Genomic DNA, 13,292 nt, shown 5'->3' with positions numbered 1-13,292 from the left:
TCAGCTAAAAACACAAAAAACTAGCCAGGCGTGGTGGCAGGTGCTTGTAATCTCAGCTACTTGGGAGGCTAAGGCAGGAGGATTTCTTAAACCCAGGAGATGGAGGTTGCAGTGAGCTGAAATTGCGCCACTGCACTCCAGTCTGGGTGACAGAACAAGACTCTGTCTCAAAAAAAACCACAAAAAACCTTTCACTATCAACTGTTACAACTACAGTAAGATGGCTTCTGCAACACAATTGTAGTATTGAATAACAAAAATTTTTATTTTTTACAGTGAAACTGGTAGGAGAGACACATTATTGATAAGTACAAAAGCTCACATTCTGGGACTTACTGGTTCAATGTAGGTCTCTAGTTATTCTAAAGAATTCCCTAATAGAGGTTCTAGAGGTAATTAAGAGCAGAAAGTGAGTCAGAAGCATAAATTGCAGCCATCCTTTTGAAGAGGGATTTGGCAGTGTCTATTAAAATACAGAACACACATACCTTTGAGCTAGCATTCCACTTCCAGCATCTTATGCTGTAGGTTCACTCATATTAGTCAGCAGAAATCCATGTGCAAGAATGTTTTCTGCACCAATTATTATAACCCAAATATTCATCTGTAATAAACTAAGGCAAAGTCATGGAAAATGATGCAGATACATAGAATGATGTAGGAGATTATACTGATATGGAAAGTTCAATATTGAAACTATCAAAAAAGTTTTAAAACAGTATTGTCTTAAAATATATCGCACGCACGAACACAGTACATTTATGAAAGTTTGCAGAAGAATGAAGAGTGATTACCGTTTCAACCCTTCAAACCATTGTGTGCTTCCGCTTAACTGTGGACACCCATTACTCAAAGGAGTTAATGCAGTCTTATCTAAGAGTTAAGAACACAGACTTTTAAGCCAAATGGCCCAAGTCCAAAACCTGGCCTCATTAATCACTGTTTCTGTAGTTTGGACACATTCTTTAGCTCCTTTGTGCTTTTACTTCCCCATCTGTATATGGGGGTGATACAATTTTATTAATAAGTTCACATATGCAAAGCACTTAGAATCGTGCTATAAGTGGGCCAGGCATGGTGGCTCATGCCTACAATCTCAGCACTTTTGGAGGCCAAGGCAGGAGAATCACTTGCGGCCAGGAGTTCAAGATCAGCCTTGGTAACATGGTAAGACCCTGGTTTTACTAAATATTAAAAAATCATCTGGGTGTGGTGGCGCATGCCTGAAGTCCCATTTACTGGAAGAGGCTGAGGCAGGAGGCATGCTTCAGACCGGGAGCTAGAGGCTGCACTGTGCCAGGAAAAAGCCACTGTACTCCAGCCTGGCAACAGGGAAACCCTGACTAAAAAGAAGGAAAGGAAGAAACGGTGCTGAAGGTATTTTGCTACTGTTATTTTGACTTACAGTTTTAAAAACTAGGTGTTAATATATTAGGGGAAAATTGGGTGGAGGGTACCTTTGCAATTTACTGTGAATCCGTAATTGTTTCAAAACAAAAAGTTAAACATGCAGTTGTTAAAAATAACTGATATAAAAGACTGTCAAGATGTCATGTTAAGTAAAAAAAGCGAGATGTGGAACAATGTGTCTGGTAAGCTCAATTTTGTATAGAGAAATGGGGAAGGGAATAAGTGTATATATTTTGCTTATGCATATCAAATGAAATTCTTATGTTAAAAACCAGTAATTACTTGGAAAGTGGGCTTTATTTTTGAGCCAAGTGACTGTGTTATCTATTGAAAAATTATTTTAAAAATAAGACTAGTAGGGCTGGGCACTGTGGCTCACGCCTGTAATCTTAGCACTCTGGGAGGCCGAGGTGGGTAGATCACCTGAGGTCAGGAGTTCAAGACCAGCCTGGCCATGATAGTGAAACCTCATCTTTAAAAATAAAATAAAATAAAATAAGACTAGTAATGAAAAATACAAATAACACTTCCATCATAGCATAAAAGCATTTCCATTTGTCACAAGTCAACACCAATTTGACAAATGACAGAGTGTATTGAGTTCAACAGTAAAGTATTTTCCAATGGCTCAATTTCACTCACAATGTGTACAATTCAGAGAACTTTAATTCCTCAGTCTTTGAGGGGGAGCTGAAGAACCACTCCTTCAGGCTTTACAAGTAGCACGTGGCCTTATCTAAGATCTAGTGATATTTCAAACTTAAAGCTTTTGAAATGAAGAAGACATCTTAAGGACATCACCACCTGGTGAAGCCTTCTCTGATGTTAAGGAAGCACGTGTTATAAGTCCTGGAACTTGATGGCATTAGTCCTAGAGAAAGAACGGCAAGGCCAGGCACAGTGGCTCGTGCCTGTAATCCCAGCACTTTGGGAGGCTGAGGCGGGCAGATCTGAGGTCAGGGGTTTGAGACCAGACTGGCCAAGATGGTGAACCCTGTCTCTACTAAAAATATAAAAATTAGCTGGGTGTGGTGGCATTCCCCTGTAGTCGCACCTACTCAGGAGGCTGAGGTAGGAGAATCGCTTGAACCTGGGAGGCTGAGGTTGCAGTGAGCCAATATTGTGCCACTGCACTCCAGCCTGGGTGACAGAGCAAGACTCCATCTCAAAAAAAAAAAAAAAAAAAAAGAAGCAGGGGGAGAAAGAAGAACGATTGGATATACAAATTTGGATTTAGCCAGAGTTATCCTGGGGAGGAGAGAGTCAGACACACCCACAGGCACACCCATGCTCCTATCTAGCCTCCTGTGTCCAAACAAATGATGGCAAAACAGACACTTGATGCCGTAGTGACCAAAGGATGGAAATTTCCCTCATCTCTTGATGTTTCTGCAAGTTCCATTTATATATATATATACACATATATATATATGATTTAGAGACGGGCTTTCACCATGGTCTCGATCTCTTGACCTTGTGATCCGCCTGCCTCGGCCTCCCAAAGTACTGGGATTACAGGCATGAGCCACCGCGGCTGGCTCTGCAAGTTCCATTTTTAACTCCTGAAACACACTTTTTTTTTTCATGTCTGATAATGAGCAGATGTTGTGACAGGTTTGCAGGATTGCGGGGGACACATCTCACACATAAGCATGACAACTCAATCATCACACTTATTAATCACAAAAGGATCTCCTCAAACATCTTTTTAGCAATGTATGAAGTGAAGTTATGCTAGCTGCTATAACGAGTAACCCCTATGTCTCAGTGGCATAATAAAATAATTTTTGTGCATATCAAACACAGACCAATGTGGACCAAGGTTGGGGGAGGGGGACTTTCTCTACATTGTCTTGTAGAATCCTGGCTGAAAAAGGGTCCATCATCTTCAATGTATGGCTTCCAGAACATACTGGAAATCGACATCCAACCAGCACACACAGAAGAAATAATAATCAGACAGAACAGAACACCTGAAAGTGATATTTTTCTCTCCCTGTCATTGGCTAGAACTCAATCATGTGGTGCCACCCAACTGTTGGGGAGTCTGGGAAATGTAACTTAGCTGTGTATAAGAAAGAAGGAAGGAAGGAGGGAGGGAAGGAAGGAAAGAGAGAGAGGGAGAAATAATTTAGTGAACGCATGGCATTGTTTCTGCCACAAGCAGTTACTGCCATGATGATTTAATTTTTCTCCTTTACTTTGTTGATTTCCTGGTCTTTACGGACCTTTACAGCAATTCTATGAGGCAGGCTGCACAGACATTATTCCCACTTGCCAATGAAAAAAGATGAACTTCAAAGAGGAGTTAGCTGAGTTGACTAAACAACATGGATATTAAATGGTTAAGCCAGAGCTACAAGTCTTCCCACAGAACTATGCCTGCTGTCTCCCATCCCTACCAAAGGCAACATCGCTTGCTTCAGTAACGTGAATCAATCAGAACTTCAGTAAATTAGATTATGCAAAGAGTTTTCATAAAGTTTCTTTCGTTAAAAAAGTTCACTATTGACTTAGTTATATGCAGTCATAAAAAAGTTATACAGACCATGTGATTACATTTTAATGGAAATACATTATGGAGAATAACATAAAATTGAATGCACATAATTTTTTTTCTTTTTTTTTAAGAGACGGGGTTTCTCCATGTTAGGCTGGTCTCAAACTCCCAACCTCAGCTGATCTGCCCACTTCGGCCTCCCAAAGTGCTGGGATTACAGGCGTGAGCCACCGCACCCGGCCCTGAATGCACGTAATTAATTCAGGACAAATTTCAGCCTTTTCTTCAAAAATTGCCTCCCTTTTCTCTCTTCTGTAACTCCTATCAGATTTATGTTCAAGTCTTATTCTATCTTTCACTTACCCTTTAAATTCTCAAATATTTTCTTTGCTACTATATTTTTTTGAGATGGAGTCTCCCTCTGTCACCTACGCTGGAGTGCAGTGGTGTGATCTCAGCTCACTGCAACCTCCACCTGCCAGGTTCAAGCAGTTCTCCTGGCTCAGCCTCCCAAGTAGCTGGGACAACAGGTGTGTGCCACCACACCTGGCTAATTTTTTATATTTTTAGTAGAGATGGGGTTTCACCATGCTGGCTAGGTTGGTCTTGAACTCCTGACCTCGTGATCTGCCTGCCTTAGCCTCCCAGAGTGCTGGGATTACAAGCGTGAGCCACCACGCCTGGCTCTTTGCTACTTTCATATGCTCAGATCTATTTTCCAGCTTGCCAATTCCATCTGCAGCACTGTCAAATCTACTCTTTAACCTTTCTATTTGCCTATTTTTAAAATTCAAATGATTATATTCATTCCTAAATGTTCGAATAGGTTCCTTTTCAAATCTGCCTGCCTGGGTTCTTTTTTAAATTTCTCCCATAGTATTTATTTTTTAATCTTTCTTTTATGTCTTTATTTATTTATTTTTTTTTAATGTCTTTCAAAGCATCTGGCCAGGTTTCTTGCTTGTAGTTCCAGGGCTTTGGGAGGCTGAGGTGGGAGGACTGCTTGAGGGCAGGAATGAGACCAGGCTGGACAACACAGCAAGACTCCATCTTTACTTAAAAAAAAAAAAAAAGTCTGGGTGTGGTACCATGTCCCTGGAGTCCTAGCTACTTGAGAGGCTGAGGCAGGAGGATCACCTGGGCCCAGGAGTTGGAGGCTGTAGTGACCTATGATCATATCACTGCAGTCCAGCCTGGGCAACACAGTAAGACCCCATCTCTATAAAGGATTTCAAATGATTTTTCAAAAACTATCTACTACATTACTCAAATTATCTAAAATCCTAAGGTTCTAACCCTGCTTTTAAAAATCTGTTGGTTTTCACTCCTAATGAATTATTTTGCAATCGTTTTATTTATCTTTTCAAGACAGGGTCTCACTCTGTCTCCTAGACTGGAGTGCAGTGGCGTGATCTCTGCTCACTGCAGCCTCAACCTTCCTGGGCTCAGCTGATCCTCCCACCTCAGCCCCCTGAGGAGCTGGGACCACAGGCATGTGCCACCACGGCACTCCAGCCTGGGTGACACGGCCAGACTCTGCGGCAAACGAAACAAAATGTTTTTCTCCACATGGGCCTCAGCTTCCTTGTTTGTGCCTAGACCTGGGTTTTCTCAGCTCATTTATTTCCTCGACAACACGGACTTTGGTGGGCTCCGGTGTAGCATAAGCTTCACAGTTCAATCCCTTCGACTCTGCCAGTCAGTCCTCTATGTGTTTCAGGATCCTAGGAATTTCCCTCATATTTTTATGAGATCAGCACTGGTTATACTTTCCCAGCTTTTAAAGGTATACATAGAGTCGGGAGAAGGGGATTTCAAATTCACCAGAAGGTCTCCATCCTATACTGCGATTATGTAAAAATATCAGTAAACAATAAAAACAGATGCATTTAAGGCCTGGGATTAGAGAGGAAGCCCTTCTGTTGAAAACTGTCTTTGATACTGGTAAGGAAACACAGTTCAGGAAAAAAGAGCTGACAAATAAAACGTTTACCGAAGCTGATAAAAAGAAAAACAGAATCCATGGTGCAAGTTTAGGGGGTTAAATGTTTATTAAACCAAGCTTTAAAATTATATATCCACCTCCAGTCTGTAAACAAATACAGAACACATATATGTAAAAGGCTAGCAGATAAGAACTAGTGGAAAAACTGAAGTCCCCTATCACAACGACACCCCACCACGACGCCCTCCTGGTGCGGATGCCACGGGGCCATGTTATAGTTACGAGTTAAAATGAAAAACCGCAAGTTCAGTATGACTCCATCTCCTAGGGTGGATTTCATTCAGATATTTGTTCCGCACTGCAGAAGAGTGGATCACAGCAAGGCCACGGTGTAGTTTTTACATTCACAGATTGGCTGAAGTAGTACAAATTGAGCTTCTAATCTAGGTGTCTCCCTCCCTGTTACCATACTTCGTAAGAAATATGAATTAAAACGAACAATGGACCACAGGTGGTTATAAAAATAGACAACTCACAGAGCAATAAATATCTACAGTTAGTACAGCAGAAACTTGTAAAATTTGCCTTTTTCCATAATGTGCAGAATATGCTAAGTATGTTCAGGAGACACAGTCAGCAGACTTCAGAGTGGTAATTACAAGGGGATTTGTAAAGAAATAGCACTCGAATACAAACCCAGAGTAAGAAGCTGAATGCAGATGAAAATATGCCAAACACGTAAAGTCCCACCTCCTCACATCTCATTATGCTGCTTAATAGACACCACAATTAGCTTACAGCCCTTTATGTATCTTTAAAAGTAACTTTTTGTTACCTATGTACAAACTTTAAAAAAGATTTTTCATGAGACAAGCAAAGTGGGTTCATGGCGGTGCTAAAACTGACACTTGTAACGTTCTGTGTGCTTTTGTATACTTCTGTGTATGGGGCTTTAAAATGCTCCAAAAATGGTTTGGATAGAGTTAAAATTCCCACAAAAATCTAGTTTATAATCATTTAAAGGTCTAGAAAAAAAAATCCTAAACTGGGGTTGAGGGACAGGCCCAAATCTCACAAAGTAACTGAAATTCCAGGAATATATAAATTATATTCATACGCTCCTTTAACATATGTCAAGTGCTATATAAAGTACTGTAACGCTATTCTGAAGCCAATCTCACTTAAAACAGTACATCAATCCCATCCTAATTCTACAATTAAAGCACTTATTCCAGGTAATGTGCGTTTCAGCAAAGCTGACATCTTGTACAACAGTGTCACCTTAAAGCTTTATCAGATTCACGGCAGGCCTGAACTGTCAAAGTTCGGAACCAGCAATACCACAGGTAGTTCTTCATCCTAGTTCCTCGAAGGGAGTGAAGGGTCTACTTGAGTCATCCTAAGGTCACCTAAGCCTAGAATAGCGTTCCCTGAAAACTCCAGCAAGTTACCTCACCAAAATCTCTCTTCAGTGTAATGTGTTTGGGACTTGCTAGGCTAGAAAAATGGGTTCCGCTGATGTATGAACATACATTCTACACCTTCAAGAGGTGTACAGACATGGTACTTCCCAAACTCACCGGACCTTTCCGGGGAGCACCTGGAATAACCGCTGGATCTTGGGGGACTCATGTCCCAGGGGACATGGTTAGAGGAATGCCAAGTTAAAGCAGATTTTCTCAAGTAGTGGTTCTCTGATTGCAGTGAGTATCCAAAGCACAGACGCCATACCCCTTCAGAGGTCCAGCATGGGACCTGGAAATCTGCATTTCTGACAGAGGCCCGCCGCCCGCCACCAACCCACCAAGTGAAGCTGCTGCTCTTGAACCGAGAAGTACACTTGGGAGAGGCGTCGTTGAGGATGGCCTGCACAGATCTCAGCTGCAGGAAGCCCTCCTGCGGCCCCAGGAAAGGCTGCACATGGCGTTTGCCACAACCAATTAGTCAGGGGTCAAATCAGCCCAGTGAATTATTGGAGGGTCACGTACCTTGGCGTTGTAATTGACTCCTGGTTCTGTCCTTGCTCACTGGGTGACCAGGAAGAGTGACGGCATCTAACAAGAGGAGTAACAGTAGCCCCCGGCCCCCCAAAGCATCTGTGATGCTTAAGAGAAATGTTTGCAAAAAGAGCACTAACCAGCCAAAAGCATCATACAAGTGTCTGCTAATCAGAAGAACGTGCCTGGCACAGCAGGAAAACCCCAGATGAGTTCTCTGTCTTCTGTCACTGCTGAGCCTTGATGAAGGCACATTCTGACAACTAATGAAGAGAAAAGAGGCTAAAAATGCAGACAACTGCAGTGAGGGGGAAATACGGAAGTGGATTATCTAATTAAAAATACCTGATTGTTAAAAAAACAAAGGTCAGCCCACAAAGTAGTTAATTAGGCTGGCTTTGAGATAGTGTTTAAAAGTTAAATATATTGATCTTTGAACACACTTATCCAGTCTACCATGTTAATGCTGGTTAAAATTTAACATTAGAAGAATGAGAAAAAAGAAATCCCCCACTCAAATCCGTATGTATTACACCTAAAACAATTTAGCTGAGGTCATTCCAATTTTATAAGCTACCATTGTGTGGAAATTTCATAAACAATTTTTTAAAAAGACATTGAATTTTGGCTCATAGAAACACCCGCAGAAGGAGGAAGAAACTGCCATTCACACGTTTGTGTGTGTGTGTTTAGCTGCTGCCCAGGACATCTTTGCCAATGAACTTCCTCCCACAATTTAAAAATGAACCTGTAAAAATTCATACATATCCATGATGAGATTACAGTCAAGCAAACATCATGCTGCCAAGTCCTGGTTTCCACGTGAACCCAAAAGATGGATCCGAAAGGCAGAGCTTTCCCCAGCACGTTGCGCAATTCAGTTTAGATATGCTCCGGATGGCTCTGAAGACAAGACAACATCTCTTGAACTGGTCGGCCTTCATAGCAGATCTGATAGACTGCAGTAAACAGTGGAAACCTAGTTGGGAAGAAATGTGAAAAGACAAGGTTAGGCCACTGGATTTGCCTCAGAGAATAAGTTAGGTTTTCTGTCCTGACAGATTGCAGGTTAGCATGCGACTCTGGAAAACACAGTGACCCCTTTCTGCATTCTTTACTGTTTGGTCTGCAGAGAGCCTCTGCGCTGTGGCTGTCAGATCCTGGTGCAACCTAGACCATGCTCTGTCTAATTAGATTTGGAGTGCATTGTCCACAAACAAGTCACATGGTCATCCTACCGGGCAAACTGTTGTCATTTATGGAAAGAGTTGTGGCTCCAACTCTTGGTCAAATCTTGGATGAGTCTAAATTCTGTCATTATTATAAAAGTTGTAAAAATAAATTTTCAGTTGCAAGGAGGCATTGCTCTCCCTTCTCCAAAAAGAATCATCTCACGATGACGATGAAGCAGTCCACACATCACCACAAATAATGCAGGCTGGAATGCTCCCACAAGAATCCCAGTGAGGACCCGCAATTAGCATAGCACTCATCTTATGCTGGAAGCTTGATCTATCTTACCTTTTCTTCCAAGAGGCGAACACACATATGAGTGAAAGTCTGGAATGGATGAGGGTACAAAGGGGTGGGCTAATCATCCGTTGTAAGAAAACAGCACAATCCCAGGGCACAGCTACTTAGTAATTTTTTTTCTTTTAACGGCAGAAATCGCTAAATAAATAACTAATTTCAGTAGGCGTTTAAGTACACACACACATAGCTCAAAGTGAGCTTGGCAGAATCAACAGTCTTTTTTTTTTTTGAGACGGAGTTTCGCTCTTGTTACCCAGGCTGAAGTGCAATGGCATGATCTCGGCTCACCGCAACCTCCGCCTCCTGGGTTCAGGCAATTCTCCTGCCTCAGCCTCCTGAGTAGCTGGGATTACAGGCACGCGCCACCATGCCCAGCTAATTTTTTGTATTTTTAGTAGAGACGGGGTTTCACCGTGTTGACCAGGATGGTCTTGATCTCTTGACCTTGTGAACCACCCACCTCGGCCTCCCAAAGTGCTGGGATTACAGGCTTGAGCCACCGCGCCCGGCCTATCAACGGAGTCTTGAAAGGCAATCCTGAAAATTAGCTGGACAGAATCTTATAATGGTAATTTAATTTGAGAAGAACAGGCTGGGTGTGGTGGCTCATGCCTGTAATCCCAGCACTTTGGGAGGCCGAGGCTGTCGCATCACCTGAGGTTAGGAGTTTAACACCAGCCTGGCAAGCATGGTGAAACCTGTCTCTACTAAAAATACAAAAATTAGCTGGGTGTGGTGGCATATGCCTGTAATTGCAGGTACTTGGGAGGCTGAGGCAGGAGAATGGCTTGAACCTGGAAGGTGGAGTTCTATAGTAAGCTGAGATGGTGCCTCTGTACTTCAGCCTGGGCGACAGTGAGACTATGTCTCAAAAAAAAAAAAAAAAAGAACAGACAGTACTAACAGAGCACATGTCTTTATGAGAGCCTATCGTTGTAGGGTTGTTGTTTTTTTTTACTGTAGTTTTTTTAAGGTTTGGGATATTTTGTTCTTTTTTGGAGTCAGGTAGACCTAATGAAATCTGACTCTACAGCCTACTAACTCTGCCAAGTTTCACAATCCTTCTGACCCTGTCATCTGTAAAACAGGACTGGATATACAGCCTTGCTGCAAGTATTAAATGACTTACGTGTGGAGTGTATAGTATACACTTAGCAAATGGTGGATGTGCAGTAACGACAGCTGATAACAGTAGCCACAAGATGGTCAGCGTGTCCTGGACTAAGAAAGCTCCACGAGGACTGGGACCAAGTCTGTGTTTTTCACTACTGTATCCTCAGTGCCTTGTGCAATGCAGAGCAGGGGCAGGTGCTCAGTGAGGATTTGCTGAAGAAATTCCTGTGGATGGGATTTAAAGCCTACAAAATTCAGCCCGTTTCTTTGTCCTTTCATGCTATGTTTCCCTGTTCCTGAAACAAGAACGATGTGTATGTCCGCAAAGCAGTGTGGTAGCAGAAGACTGGCCAACCAAAGCCATTTTCAACCTGCTTCTCCCTTTCCCAAGGTTGGAGAGAGCCTACTCACCTTCCTAGCCTTTCTTTAATCTAGAATTAGCCAAGTAACACAGTCTGAGCCAGCAAGGCACAACATATCTGCTGAAGGGTTCTGGGGACGACACAATATATCTGCTGAAGGTTTCTGGGGAAGTCCTAGCCAGCAAGACATAATGTATCTGCTGAACATTTCTCTCCTTCAGAGGCACCAAAGGAAAAATCTGTTACTTTAGACTACTCTTGTTTCCTTGCTGAGTGTAGAAGTGAATGTGATGCCTGGAGCTGCCGCAGCTATCTTGAGGTTCAAGGGAAGGCCAACAGGATCACTGAGATTCTAATACAGAGCCACATGGGCCAACACTTTATTAATGTCCCCCTCCATACCGCCTGCTGTGACTGAGTGTTGCTCTTGAAGCTGAAAGCACTCCCAACTTTTAAAACTAGCATTTCCAAAGTGTATTCTGTGGATGGGATATTAACAGGAGATATGAAGTAGGGAGAGGGGAAATTTCTGCAGACAAGTAACTTGTTTAATCCTCACAATCACCCCATGAGGTCGAAAATATTGTCCCCATTCTATATACGAGTAAACTGAATCACAGTTTTGGACTCTGAAGCCAATGTTCAACCATTAGGCTACACTGCCCATCTAAATATTATTTTCTATTATACAAAATGCTAAAAGGCCAATTCGATCAGTTTGGAAAGCTCTCTAAATAAAGTTAGAGGTGAAAGGAAGACAAAAGACAACATTTCATTTACAAAATTGACAAACCAGTCAGTCAGCTATCCCACTAATAAATACTGAGGGTTTAAGATGTATCAGACTTCAGACTAGGTGCAGGGATGTGCAGTATTATAAATAAAGCCAGGCCAGGCATAGTGGCTCACACCTGTAATCCCAGCACTTTGGGAGGCCAAGGTGGGAAGATTGCTTGAGTTCAGGAGTTTGAGACCAGCCTGGGCAACATGGTAAAAACCAGCCTCTACTAAAAATACAAAATTAGCTGGGCATGTGGGCATGCGCCTATAATCCCAGCTCCTGGGGAAGCTGAGGCACAAGAATCTCTTGAACCTGGAAGGCGGAGGTTGCAGTGCTGAGATTTCGCCATTGCACTCCAGCCTGGGTGACAGATGGAGACCCAGGAGCTTACAACAATGTGTATGGCCTGAATGGTGCCCTCCTCCCAATTCATATGCTTAGGTCCTAACCCCTAGTATCTCAGAATGTAACAGGGCCTTTGAAAAGGTAATTAAGGTAAACTGAGAGTCTGAGAAGGAACTTACAAGTTCCATTCAAGAAAAGAAGGTACCATTGGGGAGTAAGTGGAGGTACTACCGGAAGTTATGTGGATACTAGATTGAGGGGGGCTGCCTCCACCTAAGGACCGTGTGCTTCACTCCATAAGAGCAGGAGGTCTCTGACTGTAAATGCTCAAGCTAGTAGGGATCATGGCGATCATCTGGTCTACCATCTTAATTTTGTGGATAAGAACACTGGGGCACAGAACAGCAAAATACGTGACTTGCCCAAGACCACATGGCTCATAAGCCACAGGGCAGCCTTGAATGCTGCCCTCCTGCTATTTTTTTTCTATAGCAGTGGAGAAGAGAAGGGAGGGGAGGAGGAAACAGAGGAAGACCAGAGTAGTGGTGGCCAGAATGGAAAAAAAAAAAGGAATCAAAGAGGTGGTGCAAGAGGAGAACAACAGGCCTCTGCCTTTGGGAGGCAGATGGTGCGAGAAATGGGGAGAAGTCCCAGGGGAGTCTACACTCCAGCCAGGAGAAGGGCGCTGCTGTCTCCAACCCAGCAGCGATGTTATTAAGCACAGGTGCAGCCTGTTCAATTTCTTTCTTTCTTTCTTTTTTTTTTAGAGATGGGGTTTCATCATGTTGGTCAGGCTGGTCTTGAACTCCCAACCTCAGGTGATCCACCCGCCTCAGCCTCCCAAAGTGCTGGGAGTACACGTGTGAGCCACTGTGCTGGGCCCAGCCTGTTCAATTTCTAATCAGAAGAAATGAAATGGGACATGACCAAGGAGAGATGTCTGCTCGGAGCAGAGATTTGCCTGCTTGATTACACCTGCTTTTGAAAACAGGCAACTATTGACCCCATAATCACAGTTCCAATCCATGCCCCCCTGGAGCTAACAGGCCAATGCCCAGCCAACCTGTCCATCCACAGAATCCTATCAAGGCACCCCTTGGTAGCACACAGGTGCCACTCGAAAATTCTGGTTGGAAGAGACTCACCAAGCAGCCAGGTGTGTGTGTGTGTGTGTGTGTGTGTGTGTGTGTGTGCCGTGTGTGTGTGTGTGTGTGTGTGTGTGTGTGTGTGTTTAGACTTAAAAAATTTTCTTTATAAATCTCAGTGGTCATTAAAGTAGTCTAACCACACACAAACGTGTGAGTGT

At 43.0% G+C, this 13,292-nt stretch overlaps 1 protein-coding gene and 1 pseudogene across 6 annotated transcripts in view; both read right to left on the bottom strand.

The window, feature by feature from the left end:
• Positions 1-2,990: 2,990 nt before the first annotated feature.
• Positions 2,991-3,102, bottom strand: LOC120360889 (small nucleolar RNA U13; annotated as a pseudogene).
• A 2,834-nt stretch (positions 3,103-5,936) lies between these two features.
• The window catches only part of GPD1L (glycerol-3-phosphate dehydrogenase 1 like), a 67,622-nt gene continuing 60,266 nt past the window's right edge, over positions 5,937-13,292 (bottom strand). For all 6 annotated transcript variants that reach the window (XM_074405787.1, XM_074405788.1, XM_074405784.1 and 3 more), the window contains exon 8: positions 5,937-8,831. In XM_074405787.1, coding sequence (XP_074261888.1) covers positions 8,735-8,831 — 97 coding nt within the window. In that variant the 3' untranslated portion in view covers positions 5,937-8,734. The remainder of the gene's footprint in view (positions 8,832-13,292) is intronic.

Source organism: Saimiri boliviensis, chromosome 9 (assembly GCF_048565385.1).
Source record: "Saimiri boliviensis isolate mSaiBol1 chromosome 9, mSaiBol1.pri, whole genome shotgun sequence".
NCBI classification, from domain to species: domain Eukaryota; kingdom Metazoa; phylum Chordata; class Mammalia; order Primates; family Cebidae; genus Saimiri; species Saimiri boliviensis.
This window is presented reverse-complemented; position numbering and strand designations above follow the sequence as displayed.